The 12,491-nt window shown below is 35.6% G+C and overlaps 1 protein-coding gene across 3 annotated transcripts in view; it reads left to right on the forward strand.

The window, feature by feature from the left end:
- The first annotated feature begins 2,285 nt into the window (after positions 1–2,285).
- Positions 2,286–12,491, forward strand: part of LOC132311217 (probable LRR receptor-like serine/threonine-protein kinase At1g53440) — a 31,552-nt gene continuing 21,346 nt past the window's right edge. For all 3 annotated transcript variants that reach the window (XM_059809038.1, XM_059809039.1, XM_059809040.1), the window contains exons 1-4: positions 2,286–2,454; positions 2,661–2,826; positions 11,736–11,807; positions 12,382–12,450. In XM_059809038.1, the coding sequence (XP_059665021.1) occupies positions 2,301–2,454; positions 2,661–2,826; positions 11,736–11,807; positions 12,382–12,450 (461 nt within the window). In that variant the 5' untranslated portion in view covers positions 2,286–2,300. The remainder of the gene's footprint in view (positions 2,455–2,660; positions 2,827–11,735; positions 11,808–12,381; positions 12,451–12,491) is intronic.

The raw sequence follows: 12,491 nt of genomic DNA on the forward strand, positions 1-12,491 counted from the left end.
GACACATAATCAAATAAAATGCACTTAAATAATAAATTAAATAACATTAAATACCAGGAATATCATTTTTAAAATTAGGGGTATTACAGTCGCGATCCTTGGAGAGAAGGGGATCGGTGGAGGAAGAGGGTTTTGATGGTGGAGTAATAGGCGGCAGCGGCGATGCCTCCATTTTCTCTCTTCATCGATTTCTGTTTCCGATTGTGGGTTTGGGGATAGTGGGGGTGGTGGCAGTTACGGATGGTAGCGCGGTGAAGGCCCGGTGTTTATCTCTTCCGTTGATTTCTACTACTGATTGTGGGTTTGGGGATAGTGGTGGCGACGTCGGTGTGGTGTGGTGTGGTGTGGTGTGGTGGTGCCACGGCAGTTGTATGGTGGGAATGGTGGTGGCTTCCGGCGGTGTAAGGTGAGAATGCTATAAGGTCAAATTTGTCTTTTAAAATTTTTTTGCCCTATCACGTGACCCACATGCCTCAATTTTTGTTTGATTTCTAACGGAGTTAAACATTTTGCAACGAACTGAATTGTTCAGGGGGTTAAGTGTATTTGTGATAGATTAGGGGGATTTTGTGGAAAAGAGAAAAAAATTCAGAAGGGTTTAATGCACTTTATCCAATTTCTAATAAAGTTATTTCACGATTGGTACAGAGGTTTTTAATTTACCAAAAACAATTAATTTAATTGGGGCAGTTATACAATACAACGGGTGCACTTAGCCTGTCATTACATATATTACGTGCATAATAATAAATGACTGGATATAGACACCTACAGCCGGTATGGACCACTACTCTCTTCTCCAAATGCTTTTACTTTTTTGAAATATTCCACAGCCCGCATGCATGAAAACAAAGTTTTGCCTTTAAAGTTTTTAAAAAAGATAATGCTAGAAGGACCGAAGACTTCGACAACTTCAATATTTGACGAAAACCGGGACCCCACAGCCTGTATGTATGGACCACTATTCTCTCTCCAATCAGGAATGCTTTCTTTTTGAAATTTTCCACAGCCGTGCATGCATGAAAACAAAGTTTTGCCTTATAAAAGATTTCATGAAAAAGTAAATAATATTTCGGAATTTATAGGCGTGGTACTTACATTCTCTATTGAATGGTATAGTCAATAATTTTTTTTATTTTTTTGATAAGACAAACAATTTTTAAGAGAAAAGAAAAAAATATGAATATAGATTGGAAGGATTGCCACGTGTAATATACTAGTAATAAATTATTGACATTATATCGAACCCTAAGTTAGGTCCTTTAAACATCATTAATTATATGAATTTTTTTTCAATAATAAACAATTTATATGCAAAAAAAGAAGAAAAGAAAAAAAAGAGAACTTATTTTGAGTTTTTTTTTTTTTTTATTTTTTTTTTTAGATCTCCTTAAAAAATAATAAATAAATAATATTAAAAAAAAATTGTTACCACAACATAACATAAATTACATTAAGACTATGTTTGGTTACACCGAATTAAAATTGGAATTGGATTGAGATTGCATTTGTAATGTCCCGGATTTTTCTGCATATTTTTGAAATTTTATTTTATTTATTTTTCATACCTAGTTTTGCGTACCACACGGGCCCGAGGGATCATTTTTTTGATCCGAGAGTTTTAAGAAAAGTATTTTTATTTATTTTAAGTCATTTAGAAGTGATGAGATTGCCATTTATAATAGAGGGCATTATAGATATTATGCACACATATACATATATATGTAAGTATGGGTTAGAGGAGATATTTTAGGGACTTGGATGGCATTACTTGGGAAGGAAGAGGGCAAAGGTGTAACTTTGTAAAAAAGCTACCACCAAAGGGTGACACTTGGCACATGGAGGTTTAAGAGTTCATTTTGAAGACTTGTCAAACCCCCTCTTACTTCTCATTTTCGGCCCTTCACTTTCTACAATTACAAATATACATATATCTACATACTTTAACTCAATATTTGAGCTAGTTAAGGTGGGATTCAAGCTTAGACTAAGAAGACAAATTTGCTCTACTCTTCAAGAGCTCTCATTTGAGACCACTCTTACTATCATTTTGGGGATTTCAAAAATTGGAAGGGGTGTCAATGTAAACAAAACTGTTGACCATTCACTGAGTGACGTTGACCGAAACTTCAGGGATATCATTGCAATTTACCCAATTTGTTATATGGCATACCCATTTTGGTAATCTGTCTTTTTTCAAATTTACCCTCCCTACAGTCTACACACACATAGTGTGTACTGTGTATGTAGCGCGGTTCTGCCCGGTTGTCTTTATATACAACGATTCCGTTTGTTTCCAAATGGAAGGTATTGGAGTTGCAGAGCAGATGGAGTCTCTCTTCAATAGTAGGACCAATTTCAGGAAGATTTGCACTTCTCTTCTCTTTCTATCTCTGTTTTTAAACTGTTTTACTGAATTTACATCCGCCGCTCAACTACTACCACTAGAAGAAGGTACAAATTCTATTCCCAACTATAAAAAGGTTAACCTATTTGTGTGCTTAATTATACTTGCTTCCTCTGTTGTTAATCTCTGTTTTGCTTCCATATAGACTTCGACTAATGGATATGTTTGTAAATTGCAACCAATATTTTCTTTTCTTTAATCATTTTTTTCTTTCTTTTTGATGCTAACCAGTTTTCATCGCTTTCTGCAACAGTTCAAGCTCTTGAAGATATATCAAGGAAACTGCACATAAAACACTTGAACAGTATTAACCGAACTTTTTGCAGTAAGGGTAATTTTTCGAAAGTGGTGGAGGAGGATATGATTCTTATCAATATTTCTTGCAAGTGCAACAACACCATCTGCCACATCACAGATATGTAAGGCAAATTTTTTTTTTTTTTTTACAAATCCTTGAACTTGGGTTGATACCCATACTTTGAACTACTCTGTTCAATAAATATATATATTTTTTAAATGTAACTTTTTTAACAACATAAAAAATATAATTTTTTTAATTTATTATTTATTTTTTTTACAAATATATATATATATATATATATATATATATATATATATATATATATATCTTGATTTAACTTGAAATTTATCCATGATATAGCTCATTAATTAGGTAATCCTATGGAGTAATATTTTATATATATATAAAGTTAATAATAATATATAATACAAATAATTATTATTTATTTGTATTATATCTATCTACATCTTAAAAAATATATATTTTACCCATTTTATTTTATAAAAAATTAAGGTTAAACTCATTGACACTCCATGAGTTTTGGCCAAATCTCTTACATGGAGACATCTTTTGAAATTATTATCACTTACATTATAAATGTTTGGTCCATTTTTTACCCACATCCCAAACTTTTCCTTTTAATGGGATTAGAGATTTTTTACATATAAAAAGATATTATTACCCCTTTTGAATCTGTGTTGACTCACTGAAGAACTGTTTGATGTTTAAAAAGACAATTCTACCCACTCTCCTCCTCCTCTCATTACCTTTGTTATTACAGCAGTCTTTGCGATTTCTATCACTTTGACGTGAATTGGGTCAACTAACCCAACCTGAAAAAGACTTCGTCTCCCCATCCACACCCGGAACCTCCATCTTTTAACCACATGCCGTTTGAATGGACTGACATTTTCTCTCTTTCTCTATATGTATATATATATGTGTGTTTTCTCCCTTTACTTTCCCTTATAATAGATTTTGATCTGATGTAGTGGAAGGAAATAAAGGTGGAGGGTCATGTATATGTATATTTATCAGAATGTACCACCACACTGCAAAATCAATTGTTCTGTTACTATTAAAAAAATTTTTTTTTTTTAACAACTATTAGTATTTTAATGGGTCATAGTATATATACATATAGAAGAATTTCAGAGTTTAATATTTGATGATTTTATTCTTCTCTCAATGGAGGTATATATACTAATTTGTAAGTGTGGAGAACAAGTAACCTTACAATCAATTATGCTAATTTTATAGGAAACCTATCAATTACATAAAAGATTTACAAAGAAAGTCAACTTTAATTAATTAGCCTAATTTATAGCTATCTTAACACTCCCCCTCAAGTTGGTGCATGGATATCATTCATGCCCAACTTGACAAAAGAGCTGTGAAACGCTTGACTTGACACCGCCTTGGTGAGTACGTCTGCCAGCTGATCTTCAGACTACACGTAAGGAACCTCTATAAGCTTTGCTTCCAATTTTTCCTTTATAAAATGCCTATCCACCTCAACATGTTTACTCCGATCATGTTCGACTGGATTATGTGTAATGTCACATACTGCCTTGTTATCACAATATAACTTCATTGGACTCAGTGGTTCAAAACCTAAGTCTTGCATTAAATTCCTTATCCATAGTAACTCACATATTCCCTTAGCCATTCCCCTATATTCGGCCTCAGCACTGGATTTGGCTACCACTTTTTGTTTTTTACTTCACCAAATAACCAGATTCCCTCCTACAAAACTGAAATAACCAGAAGTAGAGCGCCTATCATCGATTGACCTAGCCCAATCAGCGTCAGTGTACCCTTCAATATTCAAATTATCCCCTTTTGTAAACATTATTCCTTTTCCAGGAAACGATTTCAAATACCGTAATATACGAATTACCGCATTCATATGGTCTTCACTTGGAGAATGCATAAACTGACTGACAACACTCAGCGCATAAGCCAAGTCTGGCATAGTATGTGCAAGATACATCAATTTCCCTACTAACCTCTGATAGCATTCCTTGTTGGCAGGGACCTGATTCGGATGGATACCCAATATGTTATTTGCTTCCATTGGAGTGTTAATCGGCTTCACTTAAAACATCTAAGGCATATTTCCTTTGAGATAGAAAAATACCTTTCTTCGACCTGGAAACTTCAATCCCGAGGAAATACTTCAACGGGACAAGATCCTTCATTTTAAACTCGTGGGCCAAGTATTTTTGCAATGCTTTCTTTTCTTCTGGGTCATTCCCAGTCACTACTATATCATTAACATACACAATAAGAGCCGTGATTTTATCATTATTGTGCTTCAAGGAGAGAGTATGATCCGAGTTGCTCTGTCTATATCCAAATGCCTTCATAGAATTCGTGAACCTCCCAAACCACGCTTTAGGGGATTGTTTCAAACCATACAGGGACTTCCTTAGTTTACACACCTGCCTCTTTTTTCAGTTCACATGTTACACCCAGGAGGCAACTCCATATACACTTTTTCTTTGAGATGTCCATGAAGAAACGCATTCTTCATATCAAACTGATGTAACGGCCAGTCAAGGTTTAAAGCCAAAGATAATAAGACATGAACAATATTAATTTTGGCCACCGGTGCAAATGTCTCCATATAGTCAATTCCATAAGTTTGCGTGTATCCTTCGACAACAAGTTTAGTTTTGAATCGTTCAACCGTTCCATTGGCTTTATGCTTGATAGTGTAAACCCACCTGTATTCGATAGGTTTTTTTTTCCTTCGGGTAATTTAATAACTTCCCATGTTGAGTTCTTTTGAAGAGCCTTCATCTCTTTATTCATTGCTTCTTTCCACCTCGGGTCACTTAAAACATCCTGCAAACTATTAGGAATAGATACAACAAATTATTGATTCACAAAAGATTCACATTCCTTTGACAGCCTATGATGGGATACAAAGTTACTCAAGGGATATCTAGTTTTGGACTTAAAATCAGGTTCATAATTGACTCTAGGTATTCCTCTTGTGACTCGTTTGGGTAACACTCTTTTCTGGGATTCAGAACTTACTTTGGACTCAAGAGTAGAATCAAATTCAGAGAACAATTGGTCTAGTGGTACAGATTGCAAGGGGGAAGTTGGCACTTATGTTTCCGGCAATGACGGTGCTGGTGATGGAGGTATCGGCAATGACGATGGCAACGATGATAATGGCTCCATCTTATCGTTCTGACTGTTCTCCTCATCTGGATGTTTACCACTCAAATCCAAGTTACTACCACTTACAGAATCCAAGATGTCTAAAGAGTGATATAGAGTCGGCACTTCATTGCTACTCTCCCCCTGAAGTGGAGACTCAGGGGCAAAATAATACATCACATTCTCATGAAATGTGACATCGAGAGTGACATAGATCTTTTGAGAGGGAGGATGATAACACCGATAACCTTTCTGATACAAGGCATAGCCAACAAATACACATCTAAGAACACGAGGTTCCAACTTACTCCGTAGGGGTTTGTAAAGATGGATAAACGTCACGTATCCAAATACCTTAGGTTGCAAATTTTGCACAACAAGGGCAATCACTGCCGCAGTTAGAGTTTGGAGAGGTGTTTAGAACTCTAGTGTACTGGAAGGTATACGATTGATGAGGTAAGCCGCATCAGTGACGACTTCACCCTAGTAACAGGTGGGCATGTGAGCTCCAAACAAAGAAGCAGGAACAACTTCGAGGAGATGACGATTTTTGCGCTCCGCAACCCCATTTTGTTAGGGAGTGTTGGGGTAAGTCCTCTGATGAGCGATACCATGTGTATTCACGTACTGTGTCAAGGCATGATTAACAAACTCTCCACCATTATCACTGCGAAAGGCCTGTATGTGAGATTGGTATTGAGAAGCAACCATTTTGTGAAACTGCTGAAAGAGAGAGCTGACTTCATTTTTAGATTTCATTAAGGAGACCCAAATCATATGAGTATAATCATCAATAAATGAAATAAACCAACCTGCACCACTTAAAGAATGAATCTTTGCAGGTCCCCAAACATCAGAAAAGGTATTAAACTCTTATTCATTCTTAGTGGAAAAGGCACACGGTGACTTTTACCAAGTTCACAAATATCACACTTAAATTTGGAAACATCAAATTAAGAAAACAACTTCGAAAATAGTTTTTTAAATATCCAAAAGAAGCATGGCCTAAACGCTGATGCCTCAACCAAATTTCATCTGAATTCTTTAACATGTGTGTTGACCCATCAACTGAGAACTCTTTAGCCAACTGATTTGATATTGCTGGTGTCAGATCAAGGTAGTAGAGCTTTCGCCTCCTAATACCATAACCAATTGTCTTCCGAGTCCGAATTTCCTTAAAAACACAAAAGTGAGGCTAAAAAATAATAATACAATGTGAAACAAAGGTTATTTGAGCAACATACAACAGGTTACAGTTAAGGGAAATAATAACCATCATAGAATCTAAATTCAACTTGTCAGTAAGTGTGATTGAACCTTCTCCAATCATGGGAGAGGGAGTACTATTAGCAGTTGATACTATAGATTATTTTGAACGCTTTACAGACTGAATCTGATTAGGGTCAAAGGTCATGTGATCTATAGCACCAGAATCAATAATCCAAGTACTATTACTAGTAGGAGCAGAAACATTAAGAGCCTTACCAGAGTTACCTGAAGTAGCAATCAAGGATGAGGCCATTTCAGTAATATCAGAAGCCTTAGAGGTCTTGGCCACAACAGCAGATGCACGGTGATTCGATTTCAAATTTGTTATACTAGCCAATTAAGCCAAAACAACGTGACTTAGTATGTCCGGTTGCACCACAGTGAGAACATGAGCGGTTTGACCGTTCAGTTGTAGTTTCCAGGTTGCGATTCTGTGACCCAAATGACCGGTCTGAGTCTGCAATACGGTTGGGTGGACTGGATGCCAAGTCTGGTTTTGTGTTGGAGCTAGACCGACCCTATGAAGGCTTGGGTCGGCGCACAATCATGGTTGATGGCTTAGAGTGATCGGGTTCTTTACCAAGAGTGGTCCTTCGAACTGCATCACGACGTACATAAGCATAGGTTTCTTCAAAATCTAGCACCGGATCCTTCCTAAGAACCTCGCCACTAATCTGTTCAAATTCTACATCAAACCCAGCCAAAAAGATGTGCACACGCAGACGTTCAGCGGATTTCTAATACGCGGTAACATCATCATGATTTTTCATGACATTTTTATCACGATGATCCAATTCCTGGAAAATTTCTACGAGATTACCATAATATGTTGACAGAGGCCGAAAATTTTGCTTGGTGGAAAAAGCTCACTGATTCAATGCGAAGATTTGTGATTCATCAGACCTATCATAGAATGTTTTGGCGAGAGCACTTCAGATTTCTCTTGCGGTGCGCAACTGGAGATGGTGCTTCATGATTTCCGGTGACATAGCAGTTAACAACCATCCCTTGACCTTTTGATCTTTAGCATACGACTTTGCATAAGAGGCATCAGTAACTTCGGGTTGAGTTGTTTTGCCAATAATATACTCAAGTGTCTCACGTCCCATAATATGCATCTCCATGATCTGGGACCATACGTCATAGTTGGATTCGTTAAGTGTGATTCCGGCATTGAAACCAGAACCTTCTGACTAAACATGTATAACCTGGGGTTGTGCAGGAACGGTTGAAAATTTAGATTTGTTGTTGTCCTTGGCCATGGATGACAGGGATCACAACAACAAAGTATGGCTTTGGGTTACGGGTTACAGTGCGATTCGAATTTGAGGAAGTTTGAGACGGGTTTTTCAAATATACCAAGAAGAATTTCAGGGTTTAATATTTGATGATTTTATTCTTCTCTCAATGGAAGTATAGATACTGATTTATAAGTGTGGAGAACAAATAACTTTACAATCAATTATGCTAATTTATAGAAAACCCGTCAATTACGGAAAAGATTTACAAAGAAAGTTAACTCTAATTAATTAGCCTAATTTACAGCTATCTTAACACATATATATGTAAGGAAGACACAAAGGAAAAAATAAATAGTAAATAAAAACAAATAGAGTATACCACGCTCTTCTGTACTCATGAGTCATGACACAACAAGGTATCGTATTTCATTGAAGCAAAAAATAGAATTAGATAAAAGCATGGGACCATAGTTTTCATTTATTTAGGCCATTGATTCATCTTTTTATTATGAGTGCACGAGTTAATTCCAGTTAAGTATCTAGCTAGCTATCACTTCCATGCATCATAAGTGCCTCCGGCATACTTAGAGCCATTCTTCAAATCCGCCTTTATAACGTAATATATATATATATATATACACTCTCTCTCTCTCCCTACTATGATGGGTTAGGCAAATTTCACTCCTTTTTCCTAATATGGGTATCAAAAAATTTTGACCTAACAACTGTTTTAAGGGAGAGAGTTCTAGACACACATGGAGAGAGAAACGAGGCTTGTTTATATATGGTAAAATGAGCCATGTATATCTTTGGTGGCTGGTGGGTGGAGAGAGAAGAAGAGGGTTTGGAGATATAAATAATCCCTGTCCTATGATATTTGTCTATCTTTTCATTTTGAAATGTCCCAAAAAATATGTCCTATTTTAAAATTGAATGTACTATTTTATATAAAATTTTCAAACTATTTTTTTAACTAAATAATTGCATTAATTACGGAGCACTATTTTTTTTTAGTAAGGGCATATTTAAAACTTCAATCTTATCAATACAATAAAAAACTATTAAAACTCTACTACCGTAAAAAGTTGATTCTCCATGTAGGACATGTATTATTAGACGGAAGGAGTATTTATTAGGGGTATTTTTGACTTTTTAAATTTATAATATTTTAAATTAAAATGTATTAAAAAAATGAGGATATATATGACATTTCATATATTTTTAAAAGTAAAAATTACAAGAAAATAAGTTGAGGTCTGAATAATAGTAATTTTCCAAAAGTATTTTTATGAGATTTGGCCAAACTCGGGTGTCATTAAAATTAGAGTAATGCTCACGCAATAGCACTAAGGAGCTCTCCCATTCTAGCTAGGGGTGCACACGGTCCGGTTTGGATCGAATTGAAAGTATTTTGGGACCAAACCATTTATTACGGTTCCACTATTTTTAAAACTAGACCGAATCATAATGTCCATGAAACCAAATCACGAAAAACCGGTTTGGTTCGGTTGGATTTGTTGGTTTCAATTTATTTCCTTTTTATTTTGTTTTTATTTTAATTCAGAGGGGCAAAGTTTTAAAAAAATCAACTAATATTGGTATAACATGCACAAAAAAAAAAAAAAACACTAGTTCAAATCGCACAATTCAATACTCAATACGGTCCGTCCAATTTTTCGGTTTACCCAATTTTTGAACACCCCTCATTCTAGCCACATGATTTGTGTGCGTTGATATTCGGACAAATTCAAGAGAAAAGTAACTCATCTATCTGTGCTTTCTCTTTAATCCCTCTTTGGTTTTTTCTTTTTTAATCAGACAGACAACTTCTTCTCTCTTTGATAACCCCCTCTCGTTTGATTATATTGTAAAGTTTCACCATTTGTATCCTAGTGAAATTGGGATAAAACCATCAAGGAAATAACCTAAGAAAAAAGTGGGAAAAACCATCAATCCGGCACGAAAATATACAACGACGGCGACACCGGAGGAGGAGAGGCGAAGCTCACTAAAATCCCAGCCGAGGAAATTCGCCGGATTTGACGTCCGGGCAATTTCCCGGCGACGATTCAATTGTTGGTTATGGTTTTTGAGTACGTTTTTGTTGAATCGAATTTTGCCATCTTCATATTTCTTAAACCTGAAATTGACTTTAGAGATGGAGGCAGAAAGAAAGAAAGAAAGAAAAAAAAAAAAAAAAAAGGGGTTTTGCAGGAGATTCTTTATAGAGAGAGTGATCTTTCTGTTTTAGAGAGACGATGGCGAGGACAAACCTCGGGACAAACCTTTTCCACCGCGAAGGACAGCTTTGATGGTTTTTATTTATTTATTTCTTGCTTGTATTGGGTTTTCTTGGAAGATGATGAGGATGATTATAATTCGTGGTGAGATGATTGAATAAGAGAGAGAAAAGATAAGAGAGAGAAAGCAATTGCAAGAGAAAAAGAGAGAGGAGAGAGAAAATTACTGTGCCATGAATTACTTTTCTCTTGTTTTTGTCCGAATCTCAATGAACACAAATCATGCGACTAGAATGGGAGAGCGCGTTCTTGCAATAGCATTAGTCTTAAAATTAATCCAAAAATTTATGATGTCACTGTATAATCTAAAATGATAAAGTAGGTTTGAGTCGTTTGAGGCATTTATTTCTCGAAGGAAAGTAGGGATTCAAGTCTATGATGGCATAAGTGTGTATAAAAAAAAAAAAAAAAAAAAAATTGGAGGTTTTAGAGAGATTTCCCTCTTTTTTTTTACCATTCCTATTCGTCACCTGATTAATCGAATCTTTTCTCTTCTCTCTATCAAATTCTAGTTCTCTCTTCATCTGGTTCCTCTTCGATTCGCAAAGTCGAAGGGGAAAACAAAGCAACAATACACTCTGTTGGTGGTACTCGGAGGGTGGTGGTTGTGGAGAAGGCATAATTGAATCAAATCCAAAGAAACATGGAAAATCCCTAACATATTCCAATGTGCGGAGGTCAAGCAAGTTGGGGTGCGAATCTTCAAACTTAAGTAAACCTAAATGTTCTGCAAACTTTTATTGGACAGAATTTGCTATTGATGATTCAAAGTTGTAGCAAATCAATATCTGTTCGTCTTGGATTCAACTTTAGTTTGGCATCCCACATCCGCCTTCTACTATGGAAGGTGAGAAAGTACCATGTTCATATCATTGTTTCACTTTCTAGAATAAATGTAATGGTTAACCAAGACGGGCTTCGACATATTAATTGTTGGTTCTTTTTAATTATTTTATGGACTAAAATGATCCCTAGGTATAACCCAGTGATTGTTGATACTATGTTCTTTCTCTGATTTCAGTTTTCTTTGTTTTGAATTGCAGCCTGTTGAAGGGTCAAAATTTAACAGGAGAAATACCAGCCGAATTCGCAAAGCTTAGTTCCCTGCAAAACATGTAAGTGACACATCTCAGTTACATTCAGAGTCCATCAGCATACTGACACATTAGCCTTGTTGTGTTAGGTTTATTCACAAATTACTTAAATGGATTTTCTACACTATGAAGACCATAAGCACCTTTTTTTTTTTTAATTATTTTTTATTATGTACCTAGGAATTTTAAGTAGCTATCTGTTGTTCTTAATTGCAGGCAAGCCTGTTTGGTATCCTTAGTAGTAGTTTGAAATTAAGGATATAGTGGAACCTTTTTTTTTAGTGATTATTGTGTTGTTGTACGATCAAGTTCTATATAATGCACAACTGGTTGCTCCAATTTTGATGACAATTCAGGCATGCCTACTTTTATAAACTTGAGGACGTTTGCAAATTTATTTGATGATGATTTGAGCTGAAATACCAAAGTATGTAGTGGAGGAATCTCTTTTTGTAAATTTTATAATAGAGTACAAAGTTTAATCCCTCCAACATACGGTATAACCCAACTAGTATGGAAGATTGGCACTTTATTATCCAGTGTCCATCTGAAATCGATAGAAATTAACTAAGTGATGTTTCTTTTAACAACACAGTGATCTCACTCGCAACTGCATAAATGGAACGATACCTACGTTTTTGGCTCAACTCCGTCTGACCAACCTGTAAGTTTCTTTTTAATTTGTTTCAAATCTTTGAGGGCCAT

This window comes from Cornus florida, unplaced genomic scaffold, assembly GCF_030987335.1.
Source record: "Cornus florida cultivar Cherokee Brave unplaced genomic scaffold, ASM3098733v1 CherokeeBrave_3.0.0_Hap2_Chr06, whole genome shotgun sequence".
Lineage (NCBI taxonomy): Eukaryota > Viridiplantae > Streptophyta > Magnoliopsida > Cornales > Cornaceae > Cornus > Cornus florida.